Source organism: Oncorhynchus clarkii, chromosome 3 (assembly GCF_045791955.1).
Source record: "Oncorhynchus clarkii lewisi isolate Uvic-CL-2024 chromosome 3, UVic_Ocla_1.0, whole genome shotgun sequence".
NCBI classification, from domain to species: Eukaryota; Metazoa; Chordata; class Actinopteri; order Salmoniformes; family Salmonidae; genus Oncorhynchus; species Oncorhynchus clarkii.
The window spans coordinates 73,354,009-73,374,282 of NC_092149.1; the positions used below are offsets into that span (position 1 = coordinate 73,354,009).

Here is a 20,274-nt window from a genome sequence, read left to right on the forward strand (position 1 = left end):
AGATCTAAATAAACAAAATAAAATAAATCTTAATCAAAATAAATAGTAGTAGGAGACTTGGGTATAGTTTTTTTTAAATCTAGCATTACTTCTGCACTCTTGTGTTTTGTGAAACTCAATATTTCTACCCTGGTGGGAGACTGGGAAGAGAGAATAGGAGTTTGTGTGTTATTAAACACACGTAAGAACGGTATTAAATATGTGTTTGTGTCTCTCCTCTCAGTTTACCTGTGTCTGTATGTAGTATTGTAGTGTGTTGAAACAGTTAATGACAGCTGTGTGTTGTTCTTCAGGATGTGTGTGTGAGGGCTGCCAGACTGGGTCCAGCCATGGAATCAGAGCAGAACTGCAGCTCTTACTGTGACTCCAGACTCTGCCTCATCCACCCTGGAGTCAATACACAAAAGGGCCTGGAGATACTGCAGAGACTATGTACCCTCAGCACGGTAAACACACGCACATGCACACACACACACAAACACTTGCCTTTGTATTGACCTCTGTGCCCATTGCCCAAAGTGTCCACCCTTCTAAATGATCTCTTTTCAATTTAATGAGCTAAACTAATAAAATATAATGTGAACATTGTGATATTTTTCTGGAATAATTGTATTACAACAGTGAAAAAGTATGTATGTAGAGAGTTCACCCATATAAAAAGTTATCTGCTCCTTTAAGAGATGGAAAAGGAAGCTCAATGTATTTCAATGTGGTGTCAGGAGGAGCCTGGTGCTGAAATGGAACTGAACAGCAGAGCTGAATGTTGAGTGTCCGAACACACTTTCTCCTTATACATTTCTTTGAGCACTTGCACTAAGTCTCCTGCACTCAGAGTCCTCAGGATTCAAGAGAAAAAAAAGATCCGCCAACAACACCCATCATCTCAGGTAAGAACCCACTGGGCACTGACTTCAATTCAACGTCTCTTCCACGTTGGTTCAACCTAACCAGTGTGTGCCCATTGGGAAGAGAAAGAACAAATCTTCTCATTTTCTCATGTATCATAGCTTCTTTTGTTTGCTCTGTGTTTAAAATTCCAGCTTTATTGTTCATTTAATTAATTAAATAAGTGAGAAGGAAATACATACAGTAAGTGTACTTATTTTGTAAATGGCAAAATAACACAGATTGCTGACTCGTTCAGGAAAATTGATTTCACTTTGTGTTTATTCACAGGCATGGCATCATTTAGCACTGTACTGTCTGAAGATCAGTTCCATTCTGTCTGTCGGAATGTTTTCAAGAATCCAGTCACAACCCCATGCGATCACAACTTCTGCGTGGCTTGTATCAACGAATACTGGAGAACCAATGTCATGTGCCAGTGTCCACTGTGTAAGCACACATTCCCCAAAAGACCTGAGCCAAAGGGCAATACTTTCATTTCTGAACTGGTTGATCGCTTCTGGGCACCAGGTCAAGGGAATGACACCAACCACTTGGAGCAAGCGGCAGCCAAACCTGGAGCTGGAGAACTGAACTGCGACTTCTGCATTGGAGGGAAGGTCAAGGCCTTGAAGTCTTGTCTAAATTGTCAGGCTTCACACTGTGAGACTCACCTGGAGACTCATAAGAATGTCCCAGCTTTAAAGAAACACAAGCTGATCAACCCTGTGGGGAATCTTGAAGAACGATTGTGTAAGAGGCATGATAGACCTCTGGAGCAGTTCTGTAAGACTGACCAGACATATGTGTGTCAGTTCTGCACAGAGACTTGACCACAATGCCCACAACATCGTCTCTCTAGTGGACGAAAGCAGGGACATGAAAGCTCAGCTGGAAAAGATGGACGTTGATGTGAAGCAAATAATTCAGGGTCGACTGCAGAAAGTTAAGGAGATTAAAGGAACAGCACAGTCCAATAAAATAAATGCAGAGAAAGAGATAAAGCAAAGTTTGCAGATCTTTACAGAATGAATGCGCTCTATAGAGAGTAGCCAGGCTGAGCTTATTGAGGCGGTTGAGGAGAAGCAGAAAGCAGCAGAGAGGCAGGCTGAGCTTATTGAGGCGGTTGAGGAGAAGCAGAAAGCAGCGGAGAGGCAGGCTGAGCTTATTGGGGCGGTTGAGGAGAAGCAGAAAGCAGCAGAGAGCCAGGCTGAGCTTATTGGGGCGGTTGAGGAGAAGCAGAAAGCAGCAGAGAGCCAGGCTGAGCTTATTGAGGCGGTTGAGGAGAAGCAGAAAGCAGCAGAGAGCCAGGCTGAGCTTATTGAGGCGGTTGAGGAGAAGCAGAAAGCAGCAGAGAGCCAGGCTGAGCTTATTGAGGCGGTTGAGGAGAAGCAGAAAGCAGCGGAGAGGCAGGCTGAGCTTATTGAGGCGGTTGAGGAGAAGCAGAAAGCAGCGGAGAGCCAGGCTGAGCTTATTGGGGCGGTTGAGGAGAAGCAGAAAGCAGCGGAGAGGCAGGCTGAGCTTATTGAGGCGGTTGAGGAGAAGCAGAAAGCAGCAGAGAGCCAGGCTGAGCTTATTGAGGCGGTTGAGGAGAAGCAGAAAGCAGCGGAGAGGCAGGCTGAGCTTATTGGGGCGGTTGAGGAGAAGCAGAAAGCAGCAGAGAGCCAGGCTGAGCTTATTGGGGCGGTTGAGGAGAAGCAGAAAGCAGCAGAGAGCCAGGCTGAGCTTATTGAGGCGGTTGAGGAGAAGCAGAAAGCAGCGGAGAGGCAGGCTGAGCTTATTGAGGCGGTTGAGGAGAAGCAGAAAGCAGCAGAGAGCCAGGCTGAGCTTATTGAGGCGGTTGAGGAGAAGCAGAAAGCAGCAGAGAGCCAGGCTGAGCTTATTGAGGCGGTTGAGGAGAAGCAGAAAGCAGCGGAGAGGCAGGCTGAGCTTATTGGGGCGGTTGAGGAGAAGCAGAAAGCAGCGGAGAGCCAGGCTGAGCTTATTGAGGCGGTTGAGGAGAAGCAGAAAGCAGCAGAGAGGCAGGCTGAGCTTATTGGGGCGGTTGAGGAGAAGCAGAAAGCAGCAGAGAGCCAGGCTGAGCTTATTGAGGCGGTTGAGGAGAAGCAGAAAGCAGCAGAGAGCCAGGCTGAGCTTATTGAGGCGGTTGAGGAGAAGCAGAAAGCAGCGGAGAGCCAGGCTGAGCTTATTGAGGCGGTTGAGGAGAAGCAGAAAGCAGCAGAGAGCCAGGCTGAGCTTATTGAGGCGGTTGAGGAGAAGCAGAAAGCAGCAGAGAGCCAGGCTGAGCTTATTGGGGCGGTTGAGGAGAAGCAGAAAGCAGCGGAGAGCCAGGCTGAGCTTATTGAGGCGGTTGAGGAGAAGCAGAAAGCAGCGGAGAGGCAGGCTGAGCTTATTGGGGCGGTTGAGGAGAAGCAGAAAGCAGCAGAGAGCCAGGCTGAGCTTATTGAGGCGGTTGAGGAGAAGCAGAAAGCAGCGGAGAGGCAGGCTGAGCTTATTGAGGCGGTTGAGGAGAAGCAGAAAGCAGCGGAGAGGCAGGCTGAGCTTATTGGGGCGGTTGAGGAGAAGCAGAAAGCAGCAGAGAGCCAGGCTGAGCTTATTGAGGCGGTTGAGGAGAAGCAGAAAGCAGCAGAGAGCCAGGCTGAGCTTATTGAGGCGGTTGAGGAGAAGCAGAAAGCAGCGGAGAGGCAGGCTGAGCTTATTGGGGCGGTTGAGGAGAAGCAGAAAGCAGCGGAGAGCCAGGCTGAGCTTATTGAGGCGGTTGAGGAGAAGCAGAAAGCAGCGGAGAGGCAGGCTGAGCTTATTGGGGCGGTTGAGGAGAAGCAGAAAGCGGCGGAGAGGCAGGCTGAAGGGCTCATTAAAGAGCTGGAGACGGAAATCACTGAGCTCTAAGATAGAGCATCTCTCACACACCAGGGACTACTTTCACCCCCTCCAGAGCTTCCCATCCCTGAGCAACACTAACCACCAAGGACTGATCGGAGATCAGGAGTCAAGAGTGTTGAGTATATTGGGACGGTGAAGAACGCTGTGAGGAGAGCTGGCTCTCAGTTTGAAGAGACACCGAACAAGGAAGTGAAGAGGTTATGTGATTCTGAGCTGAAGATGATACAGCAGTGGTCAGTAGATGTAACTCTGGACCTTGATACTGCCCACCCAAATCTTCTCCTCTCTGAAGATATGAAACAAGCAAGACATGCGGGTAGAAGACAAAACCTCCCTGGCAACCCAGAAATGTTTTCCACATTTCCAGCATCCTGGGAAAGGAGGGCTTCTCCTCAGGGAGATTCTACTACGAGGTGCAGGTGAAGGGAAATACTCTCTGGAGTGAAGGAGTGGCCAGAGTGTCCATCAACATAAAGGTTATTGCAGAAAAGCCTGAGAATGGACTCTGGACTATCCAGCTGGGAAAAGGGAATGTCTACCAGGCCTGCACCACAGACTCTACCCCCCTCTCCCTGAGTAAGAAGCCCCAGACGATAGGGTCTATGTGGATTATGAAGAGGGTGAGGTCTCCTTGTACGATGCTCATACCAGTTCTCGTATCAACTTGTTTACTGGTTGTACCTTCACTGACACACTTTACCCATACTTCAACCTTGGGTTTTGTGGCATTGATAAAATGTCAGCACCATTGATCATCTCTCTGGGAGACAATCTGATTGAGATTTCACTCATGTGTCGTTGACATCCTAAAGAACAGGACTTTCCATACATTGATTTATTTTCAATCACTAGAGAGGTATATATTTTGTTGTTGTTGAGGGGTTACAGGTATAATATTTAAATTCAAATCAATTCATTTTCTCAATTCATTATTTCACACCCCCAACCTCTCATCTCATCCCATTTCCCCAACCACACCCAGCCAACATGTATCCATCCAACCCCGGTTGTACGTACTGCCAAATCCTCTAAAACAACGTTGGGAGGAAGCTTATGATAGAGAAATGAACATTCAATTCTCTGGCAACAGCTCAGGTGGACATTCCTGCAGTTAGCATGCCAATTGCATGCTCCCTCAAAACATGAGACATCTGTGGAATTGTGTTGTGTGACAAAACTGCACATTTAGAGTGGCCTTTTATTGTCCCCAGCACAAGGTGCACCTGTGTAATGATCATACTGTTTAATGAACTTAATATGCCACCCCTGTCAGGTGGATGGATCATCTTGGCAAAGTAGAAATGCTCACTAACAGGGATGTAAAATTTAGTGCACAAAATTTGAGAGAAATAAGCATTTTATGCGTATGGAACATTTCTGGGATCTTTTCTTTCAGCCAATGAAATATGGGACCAACAATTCACATGTTGCGTTAATATGTTTGTTCAGTGTAGATATATAGATTGTATCTTGCTCAGAAATCTGGAATCGCATTTTCTGGAGTCTATTGTGATGTCTTTTACGATTGTATGATGACAAAGTGAACATGTAGCTCCTTACTAATCCTGCCCCCTGTATCTGAAAAATGGTGTGTGAAAATATTACATTTAATCATCTTTGCATGAATAAAATTATCTGCAATGGGCACACTGCTTTTCGATATCTTTGTTATTTGGTCAAATCCTCAGTAAATCTTCTGTGGCTACAACAAAAACAGCGTTATGAACTCCTACATAATATGAACAGAAAGTGTGAAGGTATTGGATAAATGGCAACCATAAAGATACATGGTTCAGCTGACAGTCATGTTAAGGGTTAATTCATCCATGTACTTTACCTTTGAGAGAAGCTGCAGTGCAGCCTAGCAGTAAGAGACAGGGACAAGCCATGGTAAATGGCACTCTAAAATGAGAACTTTATGCTTAGGCATAGCAAAATTCCCTCACAGATCGCTCTACAAGATTGAGTACAAAATATACTGACTTTGACATGGCTGCACTTTCTGAATACACACACAGAGGTGAGTAGAAGTTTGTGAAAACAGCTAGCTGGAGCTTGTCTGAGCAGTCAGCTGTGAATGCCCTCACCCGCTAGTAAATATTTCTGTTTGTTAAGATTCTGACTCGCTACAGGCAGATATGTCCATATCTAGAGTTTTATTGGCTCTTGTTCACCAGCACACACAAACACATAGAAGTTGTCTTTGTGATACATATGAAGGAATGGACTTGTGGTTTTAATGGATGCACGCAAATCTTCCTCAAGAATACAAATCTTTGTATTCTTGACTTCAGAACGTTCCCGTGAATAAACATTTAACTGTGGTAGACTGGGCCTCTGTCTGTTTTCATTTCAATCAGTATCTTACAAATCCTGACATAGCATACTGAGTAATCACAATTAAATTGGGTTATGAACCCGAAGAACAAAATTCTCTTATCAATTTCCTTGTCCCATCACACTCTAGTGACTCCTTGTGGCAGGGCGGGCACATGCAAGCTGACACTGGTTGCCAGCTGGACGGTGTTTCCTCTGACACATTGGCGTGTCTAGAAGCAGTGCGGCTTGGCAGGGTCATGTTTCGGGGGACGCAGGGCTCTTGACCTTCGCCTCTTATGAGTCCGTAGGGGAGTTGCAGCGATGGGACAAGACTGTAACTACTAATTGGATGTCACGAAATTGGGGAGAAAAAAGGGGTAAAGGTACAAACAAACAAAAATATGTCCCAAGCACAATCGAGCAAACACCCCCTCTTCCTTCTTAATCTAACCTCTGAATCTTGGTCCACCGATCTTTCTTTGGAGGGCATATAAATGCAGGCCCTTGGGAACTTGCGTCTTCATCTGCCGACAGCGATGGCCACTCTGACCTGGAGTGGGAGGGGTCACAGTCCAAATGTGCATTTGGGCACTCTGATTAGTGGAAACCAGAAGGTTGTGATAGACAGCTGAGAAGGGGAGAAATCACCCTAATGAGTCTGTGGGGAAAGTCACGTGCAAAGGCATGGGCTTTTTTACAGGTTATTTAATTTGTGCTGCATTGCGTCTGTAGTATGTTATGTTTAGGGCCTTGTGTCTTGCACAATCATGTGACATGCCTGGATTTTAACCTATGTTCAAAGATTTTTCATCAAACTGTCCCCATTTCGTTTTATATCAGATGGTCAAGCACCATCCTCAGAGAATTGCTTAAATATTTGTTGTAATTCTCATTTATGGATAACTCTTTTAAATGCAGGATAAAAGCTTGCTATGTCACGTGATTGCTCAGAACACAGGGCCTTAGTTATGTTGCGGTTTAATCAAGCTTCAACACCTGTCACAGCCCAGTTCTAAATATGGTGAAGGGGATAAATACAGTTCAATTGAGTTTTGTATTACATTACACTTCACTGTGTTATGCTGATTGACACATTGAACAAGTGTCAATCAGTGCCCTTTCTTGTTTTTATCTCTTAATACATATTTGTTCCTGAACACCATAATTCTGAATAAAATCTAAAACCATAATGATACGTTAGTACCACTGTTTACATGTATTGCGAAAGCTAGTTGGGCATAACTGCGTAAAGTGGTTGTCTACAACCGTACACTAGAGAAAAAATGACAGTAAAAATCCTGGTGTCAAGAGCCAAGAGATTTCATAAAGTCCCATGTGGTTTTGTTGGATGTCTTCCCAGACCCAGACATGGCTTCCACCAGCAGCCTGCTGTCTCAGGAACAGTTCCTGTGCCCCATCTGTCTATACGTGTTCACTATCCCAACCCCATGTGGACACAACAAGGACTGCATACATGGGTCCTGGCATACCACCAGCCCGTGTCAGTGTCCCATGTGTAAGCAGAAATTCAGCAGAGCACCTGATCTCAAAGTCAATACTTCCATATCTGAAATGGCCAATCAGGTCAGTTGAAACGAGTGCGACTGCTACTTTTTACCCAGGACCAACCGCTGGACCAAGACCAACCCTAAGCTGCCCAATGTGGAGAAGTACCCTGTCTGCACTGGGAGGAAATGCAAGGCCTTGAAGTCCTGCCTGGAGTGTCGGGCCTCTTACTGTGAGATTCACTTCGTACTCACCACCTACTGACCAACTTCAAGAAACACAACCTGATCAAGCCTGTGATGAACATGGAGGACAGAGTGTGTAAGAGGTAGCAGAAGCTTCTTGAGCTGTTCTGTAGAAGTAACCAGACATACATGTGTCAGGTATGCACTGAGAAAAGACACAAGAAACACAACACTGTCCCATTGGGAGAAAAAAAGGAGGCTTCATCTAGCGAACATGGAAGATGTCATGCAGCAGATGATTCAAGGTCGACTGCAGAAAGTGAAGGACATCAAAGACACAGTACAATCAGGCAGAATAAATTCAGAGAGAGATATTAAGGAGAGCTTGGAGGTCTTTACTGCTCTGGTGCGCTCCATTCAGAGAAGCCAGGCTGAGCTCATTGAGGTGATTGGGGAGGAGCAGAAAGGAGCAGAGGCAGGCTGAAGGAGAGACACTGAGCTGGAGCAGCTCAGGACCACCTTCACCTCATCCATAGCTTCCCATCCCTGTGCACCCCTCCTCTCACCAAGAACTGGTCTGAGATCATTGGTCAAAGTGTTGTGTACGTAAGAACAGTAAGGAGAGCTGTGAGTAGAGCTCGGTCACAGTTTGAGAAGTCCATGAAGGTGAAGTGAAAAGATTGTGTGACACAGAACTTACAAGAATTAAGCAGTGTGCCGTGGATGTGACCCTTGACCTTGATACAGCTCCCCCAAAGTTATCCTCTCTGACAACGGTAAGCAAGTGGCCCACGGCAAAACAGCGCTGAACCTCCCTGACAACCCTGAGAGGTTTTACCCTGGTATCAGTGTTCTGAGGAAGGAGGGCTTTTCCTCAGGGAGGTTCTACTACGAGGTGCAGGTGAAGGGGAAGACCGAGTGGGACATAGGAGTAGGGAGAGAGTCTGTCAACAAGAAAGGAGGGAATAGCCTAAACCCTGAGCGTGGCTACTGGACAGTCAGCCTGAGGAACAGGACTAAGTACTGGGCTCTGCAGACCCCCCTGTCCCACTGCCACTGGTCGAGAAGCACCAGAGGGTGGGCGTGTATGTAGACTGGGAAGGGGGGCATGATGTGGAGTCCAGGTCTCATATCTACTCATTCACAGTTACATCTTCGCAGAGAGACTCTGTCCATACTTCAACCCCTGAAAGAGTAACGGTGGGGTCAGCGCCATTGGTGATCTCTCCCGTCAGTGACCTCATCTCCTCACCTTAAACTTCCACCTCTACTTAGAAGAGGACACTGAGGCCTTTTCTCATTTGCATTTGCGCAACTCCTGCATCCTCTGTACTCTCTCTCCTCTGTCCTCTCTCTCCTCTGTACTCTCTCTCCTCTGTCCTCTCTCTCCTCTGTCCTCTCTCTCCTCTGTCCTCTCTCTCCTCTGTCCTCTCTCCTCTGTACTCTCTCTCCTCTGTCCTCTCTCCTCTGTACTCTCTCTCCTCTGTCCTCTCTCTGTCCTCTGTCCTCTCTCCTCTGTCCTCTCTCTCCTCTGTGCTCTCTCTCCTCTGTCCTCTCTCCTCTGTCCTCTCTCCTCTGTCCTCTCTCCTCTGTCCTCTCTCCTCTGTCCTCTCTCCCCTGTCCTCTCTCCCCTGTCCTCTCTCCCCTGTCCTCTCTCCCCTGTCCTCTCTCCTCTGTTCTCTCTCCCCTGTCCTCTCTCCCCTGTCCTCTCTCCTCTGTCCTCTCTCCTCTGTACTCTCTCTCCTCTGTACTCTCTCTCCTCTGTACTCTCTCTCCTCTGTACTCTCTCCTCTGTACTCTCTCTCCTCTGTCCTATCTCCTCTGTCCTCTGTCCTCTCTCCTCTGTCCTCTCTCTCCTCTGTCCTCTCTCCTCTGTCCTCTCTTCTCTGTCCTCTCTTCTCTGTCCTCTCCTCTGTCCTCTCTCCTCTGTCCTCTCTCCTCTGTCCTCTCTCCTCTGTCCTCTCTCCTCTGTCCTCTCTCCTCTGTCCTCTCTCATCTGTCCTCTCTCATCTGTCCTCTCTCCCCTGTCCTCTCTCCTCTGTTCTCTCTCCCCTGTCTCTTTTTGAAAAATGTCAAAGGTAATGAAGGAGAGGCGGCGAGGAGAGGGAAAGTGGACAAAAATGAGCTTGCATGAAATCGCTCATCATCAGGCAAATTATTTTATTCCAAGCCTATGGAATAAAAGTGGCTCATCTAATTTATGCTGATACATTTTTTTAAATAATCCATAGGCCTAATGGACACAAGCTCAAACTCGCACACTTTTGATAGACTTAAAGGGGCAATCTGTAGTTGATACATCCATTTTTGGACATTAATAAATGTAATTTAAAGATAACATTTAATCGTATTATTATATGTAGTAAAAAGCGATGGGTTAGAAGAAGCCAACATAACCAACCCATAAAGTCAAATGAATCATCCATATATGGCCAGCTATATGAAGTTTAACATTGATTTATCCTGCAATAATGTCATTCAATTGGTAACATACATTTTATTCTTCTTCTAATGCCCCTTAAGGGGAAAGTAATCTAAAAGTAACTGAATGTAATCAGATTACGTTACTAAGTTTGGGTAATCCCAAAATTACGTTACTTATTACAATTTTGGACAGGTAACTGTAACGGATTACATTTAGAAAGTAACCTACCCAACCTTGCCAACCACTTGGTTTCCAGGTCACGGAGGAGAGAGGAGGGAGGGTGGAGGATGGCCTTTTGCCCAATTGAGAAAAGGCCTGAGTGTTGTGTCAGTTTTATTTGTTATAGAAGCTTTTGCAGTATGATATATTTTCTCGACCTTATGTAATGTGTAGTTGATTTAAAAAATATATTTTGAAAGTAGTCTTTTTTCTGTGCATTCGGCTTGCAAAGTTCTATGCAATAAATGTTTTAGGTGATGAAAATAAACACTATACAGGTTGAAGGTTTTGGGCATACTCCAATCATTCCAAAAAGCAAATAATAGCATCAAAAACACATATAATACTTTTAACACATTAAAAACATACACAAACACACACACATACCAAAGGTTTTGGTAATTACTCATGTTTCTTATTTGCGACGAACTCCTAATTGAAATGTGATTGATATCTACTGTAGATGGAAGGGGAGCTGCAGAGGCGGTCTCTCTCCCCAGTGCTCTGTGCAGTTGTCTGGACCATGCTCTTCTGTGGCATTTTGCTGGCTTTCTGCTTCCTGCTCTTCACCCTGCGCTTCAAGAACAACAGGTACATGCACACACACATACACAAACCCACGTTTAAAAGCATATGCACTTGCTCAAATCGATAGACAGGCGTGAACAGTTTTACCTTTATTTTGTTGATATGTGTGTGTATTTCTCTCTGTCTCAGGATAGTGAAGATGTCCAGTCCTAACCTTAATGTGTTGACTCTGTGTGGAAGTATCCTCACCTACAGCAGTGGCTTCCTATTTGCTTTTGAGGAACGCACCCACCTACAAGGGGGAGGAGCCAGAGCAATGCTCCAGGTAAGACACACCCACTACCCTGCTACACTCTTCCCCTCCGCCCCTCTCCACTCTCAAAACGACACATTCTGTGTAGCGGGTAGAACGTCACATTGACGCAACGCTGATGGCAAAGCAACACAACACTTATAGTGGAGCTGAAGTATCACACAGACACACACAGACATACACATTATTCTGATGATGCCATATTGGGTGATATTATGGGGTGTTACTGTGTTGTATCCTAGGCCAGGATCTGGACATTGTGTATTGGCAGCACTCTGGTATTTGTGCCCATCCTGGGGAAAACATGGCGGCTCTACAGATTATTCACCCAACGTGTTCCTGACAAGAGAGTGGTAAGCAGGCTGCTCCTCTCACTCTGTCTCTCTGGTCGAAGTGTGTGTTGTGGTGTTGTAACTCGTCACTCCTCCTTTGTGTACGTGTGTTTAGAGGGGGAGGGTGGAGGGTAAAGGCTTGTACTTCTTAGGGCTGCAATCCCGTTAACGGGATCGATATGACAACAGCCAGTGAAAGTGCAGGGCGCCAAATTCAAAACAACAGAAATCTCATAATTCAAATTCCTCAAACATACATGTATTTTATACCGTTTTAAAGGTAATCTTGTTGTTAATCCCACCACAGTGTCCGATTTCAAATAGGCTTTACAGCGAAAGCACCACAAACGATTATGTTAGGTGACCACCAATTCACAGAAAAACAGCCATTTTTCCAGCCAAAGAGAGTCACAAAAAGCACAAATAGAGATAAAATGAATCACTAACCTTTGATGATCTTCATCAGATGACACTCATAGGACTTCATGTTACATGTATTGTGTATGTTTTGTTTGATAAAGTTCATATTTATATAAAAAAAATCTCAGTATAGATTTTTACGTTCACTAGTTCCAAAAACATCCGGTGATATTGCAAAGAGCCACATAATTTTACAGAAATACTCATTATAAATGTCGATAAATACAATTCTTAGACATGGAAATATAGACATACCTCTCCTTAATGCAACCGCTGTGTCAGATTTTTTTTTTACTTGACGGAAAAAGCAAACCATGCAATAATCTGAGACGGCGCTCAGAAAATAAATACAATTATCCACCATGTTGGAATCAACAGAAATCAGAAATCACATTATACATTTTCCCTTACCTTTGATGATCTTCATCAGAATGCACTCCCAGTTCCTAGTTCCACAATAAATGCTTGATTTGTCCATTATTTATGTCCAAGTAGCTACTTTTGTTAGCGCGTTTAGTACACAAATCCAAACGCATGTGCAGGTCCATCCGAATGTCGGACGAAAACTTCAAAAAGTTATATTACAGGTCGAAGAAACTTGTCAAACTAAGTATAGAATCAATCTTTAGGATGTTATCATAAATTGTCAATAAAGTTCCAACCGGAGAATTCCTCTGTCTGTAGAGAAGCCATGGAACGCAGGTTGCTATCATGTGAAATGCGTGTGACCAGGACCTGGCTCTCTGCCAGACCACTGACTCAAGCTCCCATCTGGCTCCACAACACAGTAGAAGCCTCATTCAAGTTTCTAAAGACAGTTGACATCTAGTGGAAGCTCTAGGAAGTGCAACTTTATCCATATCCCACTGTGTATTCAATAGGGGCTGGGTTGAAAATCGACCAACCTCAGATTTCCCACTTCCAGTTTGGATTTCTTCTCAGGTTTTTGCCTGCCATATGAGTTCTGTTATACTCACAGACATCATTCAAACAGTTTTAGAAACTTCAGAGTGTTTTCTATCCAATACTAATAATAATATGCATATATTAGCAACTGGGACTGAGGAGCAGGCAGTTGACTCTGGGCACCTTTCATCCAAGCTACTCAATACTGCCCCCCAGCCATAAGAAGTTTAATGATCTGTGTGTCACAGAGTGTATGTGTTGCATGGTGTATTACTGAACTCTGTGTTTCAGATCATCAGAGACATCCAGTTGATGGGCTTGGTATCTCTGTTGATTCTGCTGGACCTGCTGGTTCTCACCGCCTGGAGTCTAACCGACCCGGTCAAATGTGCTCGGTCCATTGGGGCTGTGGTCAAGGTGGTGGAGAGGGACATGTCCTACTCTCTGTCTCAGCTGGACTCCTGCTCCTCTCTCTACTCAGACCTGTGGCATATCCTCCTCGCCGTGATGAAGGTAAAGCATACAACTGGGAGAAATACTCAGATAAACATAAGAGAGCAAATAGTTTGTGTTGGTTTGTCATGGTAAACATGTCATGAACATAATGTGGTTGTGTTGCGGTCCCTCCAGGGTAGCCTGCTCCTATATGGGACCTACCTGGCTGGTCTCACCAGCAACGTCAGCCTCCCTCCGGTCAACCAGTCCCCCACCATCATGACTGCGGTCAGCCTGGTCACCCTGTCTACGGCAGTGGGGGTCCCGGTGTCACGGTTCCTGCAGGCCTGGCCCAATGTGGTCTATAGTATGGTGGCTGGGGCCATCTTCATCTGTACCCTCGCCACCAACTGTATGCTGTTTGTACCTCAGGTGAGAGAGACAGTTAGCGCACATCACTAGGGGTATGCCGAGTACTCTGACAAAACGAGTATTGTAACGGATATGGAGAATATTCTGAATATCTAATGATCCGTGATCGGAAAACAGTTATTTTCAGCTGCCAGCACACATTTCTCTTTCACTAAAATAGTGTGAAGCGCTGTGTGCTCTAAACAACTATTGTCTATTTTTTCTGTCTGTAAAGTACCGGTTGAGCCTGCGACAACAATTGGATTAGAACAAGCCGTATAACAAGCCCATGCTTTCTTGCTATTATTATTTATTCTGGACCAGACATGTTTACAGAGTGACGGATTATTAGAAAATAAAATGACAAGTGTAGATTGTTTATTTTGATTGTACAAATGTTGTGGCATAAGTGTCAGGGGAGAAGTTTTGCTCCTCTGTAAAGTTAAACAGTACATGGGGCAAGTGAATTAGCCTATCTTAGAATAAATGCAGGCAGTAGTAGCCAGCCATGTATTAGGCATGTTTTTTTGCCTATTTTGTTTATAATTGAATAGGACTAAGTAAGAAAATCGTGCATTTTCATCTGTCGGGGTCGTATAACAATGTGTGTGAATGAGTGAAGGAACATAACAAAGCACTCTGAGTGATAGCACAGTAATGAAGGAACATAACAATGTACTCTGAGTGATAGCACAGTAATGAAGGAACTGAGTGATAGCACAGTAATGAAGGAACATAACAATGTACTCTGAGTGATAGCACAGTAATGAAGGAACATAACAATGTACTCTGAGTGATAGCACAGTAATGAAGGAACTGAGTGATAGCACAGTAATGAAGGAACATAACAATGTACTCAGTGATAGCACAGTAATGAAGGAACATAACAATGTACTCTGAGTGATAGCACAGTAATGAAGGAACATAACAAAGCACTCTGAGTGATAGCACAGTAATGAAAGAACATAACAATGTACTCTGAGTGATAGCACAGTAATGAAGGAACATAACAATGTACTCTGAGTGATAGGACAGTAATGAAGGAACATAACAATGTACTCTGAGTGATAGCACAGTAATGAAGGAACATAACAATGTACTCTGAGTGATAGCACAGTAATGAAGGAACATAACAATGTACTCTGAGTGATAGCACAGTAATGTGCACTTGATGTATAGGCTTTACCGGCATTTAAACAACTAGCTCTCAGTCTCACTTCAGAATTAGACATCCATGTTTCTCAAACGTCACATTTCGAAATGTTCAAGGTTAAGTTTAGGCATTAACTCTGAATGGTTAAGGTAAGGGTTAAGGTTCTGGATAGTCTTAAAACAAACATTTAAAAAACACAACTTTCTATCACTGGATTTGAACTTGCAACCTTTGGCATCAGAGGCAGATGCTTGTGCCCATCCACCATCCCCGTCCACAATACCCTGAAACCTATTTGAAGGTAACAGTGCCCACGGTTGCCCCTAGTGGTCAGTTTCCACGTCATCTCCCAACGTCCTCAGACATGGATGGACGTTCAATTCTGACTTGTATCATGGGTGACCTGGCTGCATTTGAAGTGTACTTCCGGTTTTCCAATCATGAGGAAAATCAAGTGTGAAAAAACAGTTAATATTACAAATACGAGTATGACGCGATCGACGTGCCCCTACACATCACAGACAGACAGACAGACAGAAACCCCCAGGCCCAATTTGAGTGGCAATGTGAGTGTTTCCCATACCTTGTCATAGTGTGTGTGTCCCTCTGTGTGTGTGCGTGTGCGTGTGTGTGTGTCTGTGTGTGTGTCTGTGTGTTAACACTGGAGTGTGACTCATGCAAACACACATTGGATCTCCATGAGTCAACATGGTGCAGCCTGCCCCAACACATTAATGACTCCCCAAGTAGCTGGTGGTCAGCTGATGCAATGATACAGGAATGCATCCTGGACGGAAAGTAAGTGCCCCACCCCTGGAGATTCCAAGGGTGTGGCACACTTGTCTGACAGTTATCCGACTATCCATCATAATCCCCCTCTTTCTCTACCTTGGCATCCCTTTCTTCCCTCCCTCTTTCTCCCCTCTTTCCAGTTGACCCAGTGGCGTCGGTTTGAGGAGGAGCACAACAATCCTAGTCAAATGGCGAAGTACTTCAGCAGCCCCAGTAAGAGTGTCCAGTCTGTCTACAGCCAGGATGAGATCTACTACCTCCTGGGGGATAACAACTCCATGAAGAGGCTCCTCAATGAGGTAGTCAGTGTGTAGGCGATGTAGTATTTTATCCCTCACTTGCCCTCTAATATAGAAGGTGGTGAATAAAAAGGTCCCTACATGGTCCTGTATTCAACATAATCTCTGTGACTCCTCAACACTAGAATACATACCTACCTAAACTCATTTGCTTTGTATTCTGAGTACTCTTCTATTCATCACTAACTTCCCATATAACCTTTAATCTTTAACTTTTCACCCAACTCTTTAGGTCCCAGATTGTTGTTGATAATGTTTTTTGTATTGAAGGGGATTTTAAAGCTTGTTGTTGTCATTTTGCAGAAGAATGCTGTGATTGACAGTCTGCAGGAGCAGGTGAACAATGCCAAAGACAAGCTACTGTGCCTCATGTCCAGTAGCCACCCCCACGAGGACCAGGAAATTGACTCTTCCACCACCAACCTCCACTCCTCATTCACCCAGACCATAGTTGTGCAGTCCGACTGCCTTCCAACTCCCCTGCCACACAGGGACATAGCAGAACCTCCCCTCTCTTCTCCTACCTTTTCTGCACCTCCTATGTCTGCTCCTCCCACTACTTCTGCTATCTATACACCTTCTTCTGATTCTCCCTCTGCTCCTCTCTCTACTCCTCCACCTGACCTCTATCCTCCCCCAGGGGATGGTGTGAATGTTAAACAGTGGAGTGTAGAATTTGGTCAAGACATCCAGGGTGCAGGGATGGAGACTGAGACAGGGTGGTGTAAGGTTGAGGGGACTGGGTCCCAGCAGCAGTGTGGAGGGGTGAGGTCTAACCTCCCAGTCTCCCCTAAGCCCTCTGTCTTCTCCAGGACAGGAGTCAGGACACCAGGGAAGAGGGCAGGGACAAAAACCACACCCTCCTGTCAGTCAAACTATGTCACTACTTCTTCCCATCTCTTTCCGGTGGGAAAGTCAGAACCCTCAGATTGCCATGGCCATCCCGTGTTGCCAAGGGTGACAAGCGTCAGGCCGGCAGGGTTTGTGAGCAGTGAGCATCTGCAGGAGATCCTCCAGGAACTGAGTGTGGTCCCTGTCATGGAAACAGCCCTCCGCTCACCCAATCACAGCAGGGGGATCAGGAGACCCACTCTGCCCTCCTCGACCGACCGCTCAGTCCGCTCTCCTCTCTCCCTCCATGCCCCTCGCACCCATCATCCACCTCTCTTCTTCCGCTACCCCAGTATCTCCCCCTACGTGATGAGGAAACGCAGACCTCCATTCCATCAACCCAGAGGGGGGCCTCCGCCCTGTTACTACCCAGGGTCAGAGACTCCTCGCTGGGGAAGGAGGAGGGATGCTGGATCCTTACAACTAGATAAGCACCCCTCAAAAATACAACCCCAGCTTGAGCCTGTTGGCCCAGAGACCAGTCCCCTCCGCCCTGAAGACAGTGATTCAGAAGAATGGGAAGAGGCAGGGCATAGAGCAACAAATAGGTGTGGGAGGCATGGCTCGAGGTGGGAGCACCGGCTACCACCCCCTCAAAAATGCTCCATCACCCCCTTCTCAGGACACACCCACCCAGGCCCTTCAAACGGGGAGGGGGGCGGTGAGGGAGGGCTAGACCGAGACCGTGGCAGGGACTCTTATGGTTACTGGGACTCAGACTCCAGCAGCTCGGCTGACTACTGCTACTACCACCGACCCTACTGCGATGCCTGCCTGCCACACGGCTACCACCCCTCCAGCGACAGCTCCTCCTCATACTCCTCGGACAGTGAGTACGGCGGCGTCGCCGGCCTCTGCCGCTCCACACACCCTGTGGTCAACTTCAAGGAAGACCTCAATCCCACCTTCGTATGAGCCTGTCTGGAGCCTCATTTGAATGGGTGCTGCGGAAGAATCATTCAAGTCAAATTGTGTTGTAATTTACTTTCAATAGCCATTTCACGGCAGAACAATTGAGTTTACGCACTGTTGTAACGCTATTGAGAAGTAGTAAATTGAGTGTGAACTGATGTAAATGCTTTCCTTGTAGGCCTACCCATCCAACATGGCTATTTAGAAGGCAAAACATCTGACTTTGCATTCATGGTAATGTTCTTCCTTATCTACATGAGGAGTATCCTTGCAACACATTACCTCACAACAATCACCTTAGAAACTCTTTCATTTGGTTGCAAGTGTTTTAGAAATGGGACCAAGTTGGGGTGTGTTGTTCAATGGATTGAGATTGCTGTATGATGTCTGGGATCTGCTTTTAATTGATTGACTTTGTCTTTCATTTATTGCTCTAACTGCCAATGTCTCTAGGTGATGTTATAGAAAATGTATATTTGTAGCTAAATATGATACAGTATTTATAGTAGATCATATAGATTGTTACATGTTACAAAAAAATGACTTTTATTTATCTGTTACCACATACAGTGAACTCCAAAAGTATTGGGACAGAGACACATGTTTAGTTCTTTTGGATATATACTCCAGCACTTTTAAATTGAAATTATATAATGACTAGGATGTTAAAGTGCAGAATGTCAGTTTTAATTTCAGGGGATTTTCATCCATATCGAGTAAACCATTTAGAAATTACAGCAATTTTGTACATAGTCCCCATATTTTAGGGGACCAAAGGTATAGAGACATTCCAGGTGAAGCTGGTTGAGAGAATGCCAAGAGTTTGCAACCCTGTCATCAAGGCAAAGGCCTTGCTGCTTTGAAGAATCTCAAATATAAAATATATTTTAATTTGTTTAATACTCTTTTTGGTTACTACATGATTCCATATGTGTTATGTCATAGATTTTATATCTTCACTATTATTCTACAATGTAGAAAATAGTAAAAATAAAGAAATACCCTTGAATTAGTAGGTGTGTCCAAACGTTTGACTGGTATTGTATGTATTAAAGTAGTCCAATGATTACAGCAAGCTTGTGACTCTACAAACTTTTGCTTTTTGTTTTTCTTGTGTTTCAGATTATTTTGTGCCCAATAGAAATGAATGGTAAATAATGTATTGTGTCATTTTGGAGTCACTTGTAAATATGAGTAGAATGCGTCTAAACACTTCTACATTAATGTGGATGCTACCATGATTGTGGATAGTCCTGAATAAATCATGAGTGAGAAAGTTATAGACACACACATATCATACCCCCAAGACATTCTAACCTCTCACCATTACAATGACATGGTAGGGTAGCATTTTTTGTGGGGTTTGATATTCATGCAACTGTAACGTTCTCATTCATCATTCTTCACGACACATTCAGGACTGTCTGTAATCATGGTAGTATCCACATTAATGTGGAAGTGTTTAGAAACCTATTCTATTCTTATTTACAATAAAAGTGACTCCAAATGACACAATATATTATTTACCATTTATTTATATTGGGAACAAAATAATCTGAAACACGACCAAAATAAACAGCAAATGCATCCACCAAGTTTGTAGAGTCACAACCTTGATGTAATCATTGCATGCTAGGAATGTGGGACCAACACTAAACTTTTGAGTACTTTAATACACATAAGTTAATTTGTCCCAGTACATTTGGTGTCCTAAAATGGGGGGGACTATGTACAAAAAGTGCTGTAATTTCCCAACGGTTCACCCAATATGGATGAAAATACACTCATTGTATCATTTCAAATCCAAAGTGCTGGAGTACAGAGGCAAAACAACAACAAAAATTGTCACGGCCCCAATACTTTTGGAGCTCATTGTACATACCACAGGTGGCCTGTATCACATTAATTGGGGAGGAGGGGACCATAATAATGGCTGGAACAGAATTCATGGAATGGTATCAAACACATTAAACACATAGTTTCCATGTGTTTGATAGCATTCCATTAACTCCATTCCAGACATTATTATGAGCCATTCTCCCCTCAGAAGCCTCCTGTCAATACATATGGTAAATAATATGTAGGCCCATTGTAACCATTTTGACTGAGTTGTAATGACTTTTACGCTTTTGTTTACCTTTTCAAACATCAAAATCCCTCAATGAAGTACTGTATGTTGGTATTTTTATTGATTTGACTGTTTGTGTGCATGCGTGCAAGTGCACAATGTACTGAATGTATTGCATTTTAATTGGAGGCTCTGCCTCCAAAAACAATCAATTGTAATTCTCCGTGAGCTGATTGATTATCTGTATAACCTATTGGCCTGCCCCCTTCACCCAGTATGCCTGAGGTTTGCTTCTCTTTCCCACAACCGGCTGCCAATGCTTCTCAATAAGAGGATGCAACTTCATTGATGTTCAGAATGAATGAGTTTATGTAAATTGGTTATTTTGCTGC

General features: G+C 44.7%; 1 protein-coding gene and 1 pseudogene across 1 annotated transcript in view; both read left to right on the plus strand.

Moving 5' to 3' along the window:
* The window catches only part of LOC139406135 (probable G-protein coupled receptor 156), a 34,883-nt gene extending 14,903 nt beyond the window's left edge, over nt 1-19,980 (plus strand). The window contains exons 2-9 of the mRNA XM_071148618.1: nt 294-446; nt 10,886-11,013; nt 11,140-11,275; nt 11,506-11,616; nt 13,213-13,434; nt 13,552-13,788; nt 15,853-16,011; nt 16,315-19,980. Of these exons, the coding sequence (XP_071004719.1) occupies nt 330-446; nt 10,886-11,013; nt 11,140-11,275; nt 11,506-11,616; nt 13,213-13,434; nt 13,552-13,788; nt 15,853-16,011; nt 16,315-17,817 (2,613 nt within the window). The 5' untranslated portion in view covers nt 294-329 and the 3' untranslated portion in view covers nt 17,818-19,980. The remainder of the gene's footprint in view (nt 1-293; nt 447-10,885; nt 11,014-11,139; nt 11,276-11,505; nt 11,617-13,212; nt 13,435-13,551; nt 13,789-15,852; nt 16,012-16,314) is intronic.
* Nucleotides 7,456-9,035, plus strand: LOC139406134 (zinc finger protein RFP-like; annotated as a pseudogene).
* Nucleotides 19,981-20,274: the final 294 nt, after the last annotated feature.